Consider the following 9,614-nt stretch of genomic DNA (forward strand, 5'->3'; position numbering starts at 1 on the left):
TCAAATTCAAAATCAAGCAAACAATAAAAGTTTTCAAATGTCAAAACTAAAATGTTCTAAAAGTGACAAATAAATCATATGTAATATTGGTGGAGGAACCAAGTCTTTATAAAATGTTTAAATGCACCAAACTAATTAAATCAATAGCTAAAACCATTAATTAAATGCCTTTTGTATTTTGTAAAATATTAAACTATATTATTTTGGGATGAAACTTTTTGTGGTTGTGACATAATTTGTAACAACAATTTAGGTGCCACTTTGGTATTTTATTGAAACTAAAATAAATTGGAAGTTAAAAGAAATCAGAAAATAAAATAAATAAAAAAAGATAAAGAAAAACAAAAAAAATCAAAAGGATAGACCCCCCAGCTCCCATGGGCCTCGGCCCATACCAACCCAGTCGGCCACCCCCCTACCAGGCCGGCCCAACCCCCCCCCCCCCCCACTCCCTTAACCCCTGGACACCCAAACCCTATCCGACACCCCCTCCCACTTCTCCCTCCCCGATTCCCCACTCCCCTCGCTCCCTCCCCACTCCCCGATCCCCTTTGGATCGGGGCAACCACCTCACCGCCCGGTGCCTCCGGCCACCCCCTCGCCGGCGCCTGCCTCCCCGACTCCCCCCCCCCCCCGCATGGCGCCCGCCCCACCTTGACCCGAGCTAGATCGGGATCGACCCCGCACGCCCGATGCCTTGCCCCTGCGCCCATCGCCGGCGCCCCGTCGTCCTTGGCGCCCGTCTCCAACCACCGCCGCCTGAGGCCCCACGACGGCGCCGCTCTCTCCGTCGCCCCGCCTCACTAGACGCCCCCGCCGCTTCGACGCCGTGCCCCTACCTCGGGTCGTCGTCCACCCGTCGCCTCGCCGGCGCCGCCCGAACCGCTCCACCGTTGCCAACGCCGCCCCCTCTCCCCATCAACGCTGGTGAGGCCCCGTGCCTCTGCCCTTCTCTGCACGCGGCCGCCTACTCCCCCCCCGCGCGCCCACTGCCGCCCGGCCGCGCTACCAACCCCGCCGTCGTGCGCCGCTGGTCCGTCCGCGCCGTCCCGCTTCCCGTGCCCTCACGCCGGCGCTCGTCCGCGGCACTACTCCGCGCGCGCCACGCAGCGCCCTGCTGCCGTTCGCGCGCGCCCTGCTGCCGTTCGCGCGCGCCCCGCGACCTCCCGTGGCCGCGCCCGGAGTTCTGCTCCCCTGCGCCTGCTCCACTTCCTCCGCCGCCCTGCGCCACTCCGGCCGGCCGTGCCTCGCCGGCGCCGGACGCAACCCCCACCCCGTGGCTGGCCTGGGCCAGTGCCCAGTCGGGCTAGCGCCCGCGCGCCCGTGCCCGCTGTGGCCAGGGCCACTTACCACTGGGCCAGTGCCCCCCGGCCCTATGACATATGGGGACCACCCCTAGAACGTTAAAAAAAGAGAATTAAAAATAATATTAATAAAATAAATAAATAATAACTAATTAATTAAGTTAATTAATCCTATTTAATTAATCTAATTAACTAGTTAGTTTAATTAAATAGCAATTAGATTAGTTAAACCCTAATTAGCCTAAACAGTATATGACAGGTGGGTCCCGCACGTCAGTTTGACCCAGTCAATGCCCTGTTGACTGCTGACGTCATGATGACATCATGATGACGTCAGCATACACTATTCTGGATAATGTTGGATTTAAATAAATAATTAAAATCAAAAAATGATTAAATCTTTAGAAAATCATATAAAATAAACCGTAGCTCAGATGAAAATACTTTCTACATGAAAGTTGCTCAGAACGACGAGACGAATCCGAATACGTAGCCCGTTCGTCCACCACACATCCCTAGCATAGCGAACATGCAACTTTCCCCCTCCGGTTCATCTGTCCGAAAACGCGAAACACCGGGGATACTTTCCCGGATGTTTCCCCCCTTCGTCGGTGTCACCTCCTACCGCGTTAGGGCATACCTAGCACCGCGTTTTGCCTCCTTATGTTTTGTGATGCTTTGTTTGCTCCGTATTTACTGTTTCTTCCCCCTCTCCTTCTTCCGTAGACTACGAGACCGACGCTGCTGCTGCCCAGTTCGACTACGGAGTTGACGACCCCTCCTTCTTGCCAGAGCAACCAGGCAAGCCCCCTTGATCACCAGATATCGCCTACTCTACTCTCTACTTCTTGCATTAGAGTAGTGTAGCATGTTACTGCTTTCGGTTAATCCTATTCTGTTGCATAGCCTATCATTGTTGCTACAGTTGTTGCCCTTACCTGTTATCCTACTGCTTAGTATAGGATGCTAGTGTTCCATCAGTGGCCCTACACTCTTGTCCGTCTGCCATGCTATACTACTAGGTCGTGATCACTTCGGGAGGTGATCACGGGTATATACTATATGCTTTATATACATGACACATGTGGTGACTAAAGTCGGGTCGGCTCGTTGAGTACCCGCAAGTGATTCTGATGAGGGGGGCTGAAAGGACAGGTGGCTACATCCCGGTAGAGGTGGGCCTGGGTTCCTGACGGCCTCCGACTGTTACTTTATGGCGGAGTGACAGGGCAGGTTGAGACCACCTACGAGAGAGGTGGGCCTGGCCCTGGTCGGCGTTCGCGGATACTTAACACGCTTAACGAGATCTTGGTATTTGATCTGAGTCTGGCCATTTGGTCTATACGCACTAACCAACTACGCGGGAACAGTATGGGCACTCGACGTCGTGGTATCAGCCGAAGCCTTCGTGACGTCAGCGACTGAGTGGCGCGCGCCGGATTGGACTGGAACGCCACTAGGCTAGGTCTGCTTCCGGCCACGTTCGCAACATGCAGGTGTGCAATGGGCGATGGGCCCAGACCCCTGCACCATAGGATTTAGACCGGCGTGCTGACCTCTCTGTTGTGCCTAGGTGGGGCTGCGACGTGTTGATCTTCCGAGGCCGGGCATGACCCAGGAAAGTGTGTCCGGCCAAAGGGGATCGAGCGTGTTGGGTTATGTGGTGCACCCCTGCAGGGAAGTTTATCTATTCGAATAGCCATGTCCCTCGGTAAAAGGACGACCCGGAGTTGTACCTTGACCTTATGACAACTAGAACCGGATACTTAATAAAACACACCCTTCCAAGTGCCAGATACAACCCGGTGATCGCTCTCTAACAGGGCGACGAGGAGGGGATCGCCGGGTAGGATTATGCTATGCGATGCTACTTGGAGGACTTCAATCTACTCTCTTCTACATGCTGCAAGATGGAGGCTGCCAGAAGCGTAGTCTTCGACAGGACTAGCTATCCCCCTCTTATTCTGGCATTTTGCAGTTCAGTCCACTGATATGGCCCTTTACACATATATCCATGCACAATAGTGTAGCTCCTTGCTTGCGAGTACTTTGGATGAGTACTCACGGTTGCTTTCCTTCCTCTTTTCCCCCTTTTCCTTTCTACCTGATTGTCGCAACCAGAGGCTGGAGTCCAGGAGCCAGACGCCACCGTCGACGACGACTCCTACGACACTGGAGGTGCCTACTACTACGTGCAGGCCGCTGACGAAGACCAGGAGTAGTTAGGAGGATCCCAGGCAGGAGGCCTGCGCCTCGTTCGATCTGTATCCCAGTTTGTGCTAGCCTTCTTAAGGCAAACTTGTTTAACTTATGTCTGTACTCAGATATTGTTGCTTCCGCTGACTCGCCTATGATCGAGCACTTGTATTCGAGCCCTCGAGGCCCCTGGCTTGTATTATGATGCTTGTAAGACTTATTTATGTTGTAGAGTTGTGTTGTGGTATCTTCCCGTGAGTCCCTGATCTTGATCGTACACATTTGCGTGCATGATTAGTGTACGGTCAAATCGGGGGCATGTCAGGTAGTCACAACCGCGGCATCCACGTCAGACTGTGAATAGTCCTGCGACTCGGCAGTGAACGAAAAAGCGGCAGCGAAAGAAAAAGAAATGACCCCACGTCCTCCCACGCCCGACCCCCCTCCTCCTCTCCTCCTCCTCCTATCATCCTTTTTCACAACCCTAGCTGCCACCCCCTCCTCCTCCCACCTCAGTCGCCGCCGCCTCCTCCTGCTCCTCCTCCCACCTCAATCGCCTCCTAGGAGAGCTCGGCACGATGGGGTGGCCGTGGAGCTCGCCTCGTCCGGAGACAAGGTGGATCCCATGCAGGGCATCCGGCAGCGCTGGCTTCTCCTCTCCTACGCCACCGTTGCCCACCCCTCCTCATTTCGTGCGGGCACGGAGGTGAGCTTCTCTAGCGGCGGCGGCGATCTGCAGTCAAAGGGCGACGGTGGCGGCGCTCGATTTGATCTATAGGAGAGAGAGAAGATGAGAGAGAGAGAGAAGGAAGGAGAGGAGGGAGAAATAGAGAGGAAAGAGGAGAGGGATGTGCGGCGGCGGCCGAGAGAGGGTCACCGAAGGAACAACTGATCATCGTTCATACCGCGCTGGGCCAGAGATGGCTCTGTACAGCCCACGCGTCCGCAGGTTCATTCTTCCTTCCTGTTGCTCTCATCTTTTGATTAGCTGTAACTGCATGTTTGTGTCAGTGCTATGCCTACTGTCGTTGGGCAGTACTTTAGGCAAGTCAACCTTCCAATTCAGTACACGTCTGCACAAGGAGAAGAGCCCCCTGTTAGCTTTTCTTTTTGCAGATTAGACCAATAATCTACATCAGTCGATTTGAGGGTATGCTGAATATGATATTTAATGAATATGGTCATTTTGTTGTTCAAAGTACACAAGTGGTTGCCCATGAAGTCTCCTCCTTGCCCGGCTTATTTATTAAGGTAAGATTTTGATTGTCTCAAATTGTCGCTTCAGTTCCACATTAACCATGAATTGTTGTGTGTAAATGCTCATATCCCGTTAAGTTCATGTGTATAAATCAAGTGGGTTGAAGTGTGCTGTGAATTTCCTGAAGAAGTTTACTTGAGATATTATATGCATGGTGTGGATTGTTGAGTTTGCTTGCTTAATGGAATGCCATGCCTGTGCAGATCAACAGGGGGAAGGTCCAGGGTGAGACCTTCAAGATGGATTTGAGGTTGCTATTATTTCAGTTTGCAGATAGAGGATGTTATTCTAGCAAGACAGAGATGGCTCTTTACAGCCCACGCGTCCGCAGGTTCATTCTTCCTTCCTGTTGCTCTCCTCTTTTGATTAGCTATAACTGCATGTTTGGGTCAGTGCTATGCCTGCTGTCGTTGGGCAGTACTTTAGGCAAGTCAACCTTCCAATTCAGTACATGTCTGCACAAGGAGAAGAGCCCCTGTTAGCTTTTCTTTTTGCAGATTAGGCCAATAATCTACATCAGTCGATTTGAGGGTATGCTGAATGTGATATTTAATGAATATGGTCATTTTGTTGTTCAGAGTACACAAGTGGTTGCCCATGAAGTCTCCTCCTTGCCCGGCTTATTCATTAAGGTAAGATTTGATTGTCCCAAATTGTCACTTCAGTTCCACATTAACCATGAATTGTTGTGTGTAAATGCTCATATCCCGTTAAGTTCATGTGTATAAATCAAGTGGGTTGAAGTGTGCTGTGAATTTCCTGAAGAAGTTTACTTGAGATATTATATGCATGGTGTGGATTGTTGAGTTTGCTTGCTTAATGGAATGCCATGCCTGTGCAGATCAACAGGGGGAAGGTCCAGGGTGAGACCTTCAAGATGGATTTGATGTTGCTATTATTTGAGTTTGCAGATAGAGGATGTTATTCCAGCAAGACAGTGACGATGGCGATGACAAGTGAGATTTATGTTAAGGAGTATTAGCATATGCTCACAGGATCACTGGAAGCATATAAAGGTATCCACAATGATGGTTGCTTTCTTATCAACAAAGAATTGAATTATAATTATAGACGGTAAAACTTGTCTTTTCATTTGTTAGAAAACATAGTGTACCTTTATAATCGTAGCTGTATGCAAGGTAAGATTTTGATTGTCTCAAATTGTCGCTTCAGTTCCACATTAACCATGAATTGTTGTGTGTAAATGCTCATATCCCGTTAAGTTCATGTGTATAAATCAAGTGGGTTGAAGTGTGCTGTGAATTTCCTGAAGAAGTTTACTTGAGATATTATATGCATGGTGTGGATTGTTGAGTTTGCTTGCTTAATGGAATGCCATGCCTGTGCAGATCAACAGGGGGAAGGTCCAGGGTGAGACCTTCAAGATGGATTTGATGTTGCTATTATTTCAGTTTGCAGATAGAGGATGTTATTCCAGCAAGACAGTGACGATGGCGATGACAAGTGAGATTTATGTTAAGGAGTATTAGCATATGCTCACAGGATCACTGGAAGCATATAAAGGTATCCACAATGATGGTTGCTTTCTTATCGACAAAGAATTGAATTATAATTATAGACGGTAAACGTTGTCTTTTCATTTGTTAGAAAACATAGTGTACCTTTATAATCGTAGCTGTATGCAATGATCCATCATGTATTTTCTGTTTAAAAGCGCAACCCGTAATTGCTTGATGTCATGAAATGTCTATAATTTTTTTTACATTCTTAAGTTAGCCTCCAGACTATCTGCATTGTCATGGTAACTTTGGTAGGTTATAATATGCAGATCGATAATCCCTGTTCAGTTTGAGCTTTCCATGTGATTTTTTACCCAAATATTAGGATCACAACTTAACTTAAATTAGCAGTATAATGTCAATGGGCGTCATCTGAAGCTAATAAGATGTTGTTACTGAAGAACATCCCCCTGCTACTTGCACAGTACGTGAAAAACACCCTAAATAGATTAAAGAAATCATACTTGACTGTGATTGCATTTGGTTGACGCTTACATGTATTTCCCATCGGTAGATCAAAGGGGTAATCTACATTTTAGGTCCAAGCTTTCAATGCATTTTTCTATCTTTTTTTCATATCCCAGTCATCATCTGCAAGGCCGAAGCATGCATGTCTATATGGTTTTGTGGCACTGATTTCGTTCCATGCCAGTTTATTTCCAGCAGTTGGTCTGCTTCTTCATAGAGATTTTATCAGTATACTAAATTAAATAAGAAACTGAATGTGTACTGCTTTCACCTTCCGTTTGAACATGATTGTCTTATTTGTGACATAGGTGAAAATTAGCAAGCAAGCTACAGTAGGTGCATGGATGACCAAGTTTACTTGTTACTTTATGAAGATGATGATTCCTAAATAGAATTACGAGCTAGGTCCTGCATGTTGATCGTGCTTCAAGGTACAGTTGTTCGTGCCTTATAAAATTGTAATGCCTTTTATTGGTTGTGCATCCTAGGAACAAAAGCTTGATTCATAGAGAGCCGAAGAACTGAGGAATTTTACTCTCTGTCATTACAGGGTAGAAGAGAATGGGGGAGGGGACGCGCGCTCCATATTTTGTTATGCACACCTTCCTAAACTATACTTTTCTTCTTAACATATGTTCATTGTCTAGCAGAAGCTGTAGATTTCAGCGTACAATAATTTCCAAAATGGTAGAAGGTAAGAACCATGTTACATGATCCTTTTGTGTTCTCTTGATTTAAAGTAACACGTACCTGTTAAACTCGGTGATGATTTTCGAGGTGTATTTATAAATTATCTGCCAAGGTTATTCCTTCATGCAATTTTTTTCTCTGAAGCCTAGGCATATTCATTGTTTGGTTGGCTCTCTTTACTAGCAGGAAGATAACTACTACGTGTTGCTTAGTTATTAGCGGATTGACTGTATGAATGATCTTGTGTTCACCCAGAGTTATAGGTTTCTAAATACTAGGCTCTTAGGACTTAATTATAATGGTTAGTTTTGTTTGGATTCATGTACTCTGGTGCTACAGCCTAGGTAAAGCTCCTTCACAATAGTATTTAAAGCTTATATTGATAACTCCATCAGAGTTCAAGCATTAGGCTCTCTGCTCTGTGTATTGCTAGATGTTCTATATAATGCTTTGATGTTCCTTTGTCACTGTTTGATGTTCTGCCTTGGGTGGCCTTTGTCTTGGTTTACAACTCCATATGGCTACCTATGTATACATATGTAGGTTTTGTTTGAACTGTAGTCAAATTGCGCAGATGTTTCTATATTCTTGCCTTCCTCTTTTTAACTCATGAGATTGTTAGATAGTTGAATATCATTGGTCTCTGTCGGCATTCTATTTTCGTAGTTTGAAATGAGTATTGGTCCATTGATATTAAACTTCACAATAGGTAGTGGCATCTTCACGAAAAAGTAGTGGCAGATATGCTGGTGATTTCTTTTCTGCTACAGGAATGACACTATTCCCAAATCCTCAACACATATTTTTTAGTAACTGAGAGGATTATTCACCTTTGCTGCTATAGGCATTCAAGACCTGGCAGGGCTGGGTCAACCGGCCCTTCGTGTTCAAGACCCGGCTCTGATGAGCCTTGACAGCCGTGCTACCGACTGGGCATCTTCATCCTGAGCCATATCCGGAACCAGACCAGTAGGGGCACCCTGAGAGAGCACCCGAGGCATGCTGTCAAGTTGGACGAGTGCAACCAGGCCACCTGCTGTGTGTGTCCACGGTTCATACAGTCAAGGCGTTCGCTCATCTTGGGCCAGAACGAGCACTATAAGGGGAACCGTTTTGTTACATTGTTGTGTTGTTGGTTAAAGATAATGTTTTTCTTCTCGAATTATGAAACCTCAAACAACAGTAGGATATAACCGTTTTGTTCGTTTTGCAATCAAAGCTTCCATCAAATAACATTTTAGAATTATGCTCCGTCTTATTCATAAACTGTGGCTATTTTGTAGATTCATACAAGATACGGCTTTGTGTGCATTGAAATAGCAACAAGTTGGTCTCTTGGTCTCGTTTCTGTATACATTTGACTCATACACGCAGCCAGCGTGTCCATGTGATCTGGATGAATTTCTCTATCCTGTTTTATGTTGTGATGTCTTTGATTTTTGTCTCTTCCAGATTTACATATAGATGCCTCGGTGAATACTCAAGAATTTTGTGTTCTTTTCTATTTAGGGCCTTTAGGTATTTTATTTTTATTTTTATAATGATTCTGAAACGATGTCACTCCCTACTACTCTTGCTCTCCAGGCCTGGTGGCAGGATGCTTGGTCAAGAATGCAGGGTGAGCAAAAAAAAACTATGAACGCTTTTATCTCTTTGGTCATCTAGAGCATATGGAGGGATCAAGATAGCGGGCTTTGACAGTGTCTTCACACCGCCCCAGAGGGGGTACCACTGAGGGCTTTCTCATGGAACACAGTGCAATGTGGTTTTATGCACGCCTATGAGCAGGCTACCCTGCACGCTGGTCTTCTACTGCTTTCCCGGGCCTATTACTTCCCCTGAGATGCTTCCAAGGGTTCTATTCGGCTCCGTTGTATTTTTTTCTTTTTTGATTGCTTTTCCTTCTCTGTTTCTTTTTTTATGTGCAAGGCCATAATTTTTTTACCATGCATCCTTGCTCACACAGAAGATTACCTCAAAATACACATGCTTCTAAAAATGCATAATGTGTTTGCCCACGACTAAAACAAGTAATACATTGTACTTTTTCAAAGCACACGTGGAATTAGCGGGCTCCTTCAGGTATTTCAAGGAAAAAACAGAATATGTTTAACTAATTTTCTATATTGCTTATTTATGCATTTGTGACCATAGCTTTCCACTTTAGCTCATAAACTG

At 46.3% G+C, this 9,614-nt stretch overlaps 1 protein-coding gene across 2 annotated transcripts; it reads left to right on the plus strand.

Moving 5' to 3' along the window:
- The first annotated feature begins 3,970 nt into the window (after positions 1 to 3,970).
- LOC120974458 (uncharacterized) lies at positions 3,971 to 8,687 on the plus strand. Of its 2 annotated transcripts, none has more exons than XM_073508111.1 (8): positions 3,971 to 4,751; positions 4,962 to 5,089; positions 5,337 to 5,390; positions 5,600 to 5,774; positions 6,108 to 6,282; positions 7,055 to 7,177; positions 7,297 to 7,440; positions 8,281 to 8,687. In XM_073508111.1, the coding sequence occupies exons 1-4, from the start codon at positions 4,653 to 4,655 to the stop codon at positions 5,643 to 5,645; spliced, it is 327 nt and encodes a 108-aa protein (XP_073364212.1). In that variant the 5' UTR covers positions 3,971 to 4,652; the 3' UTR covers positions 5,646 to 5,774; positions 6,108 to 6,282; positions 7,055 to 7,177; positions 7,297 to 7,440; positions 8,281 to 8,687. The 2 variants fall into 2 exon arrangements, with proteins under 2 accessions (XP_073364212.1, XP_073364213.1); XM_073508112.1 differs by having other exon boundaries at positions 6,171 to 6,282.
- Positions 8,688 to 9,614: the final 927 nt, after the last annotated feature.

Source organism: Aegilops tauschii, chromosome 2 (assembly GCF_002575655.3).
Source record: "Aegilops tauschii subsp. strangulata cultivar AL8/78 chromosome 2, Aet v6.0, whole genome shotgun sequence".
NCBI classification, from domain to species: domain Eukaryota; kingdom Viridiplantae; phylum Streptophyta; class Magnoliopsida; order Poales; family Poaceae; genus Aegilops; species Aegilops tauschii.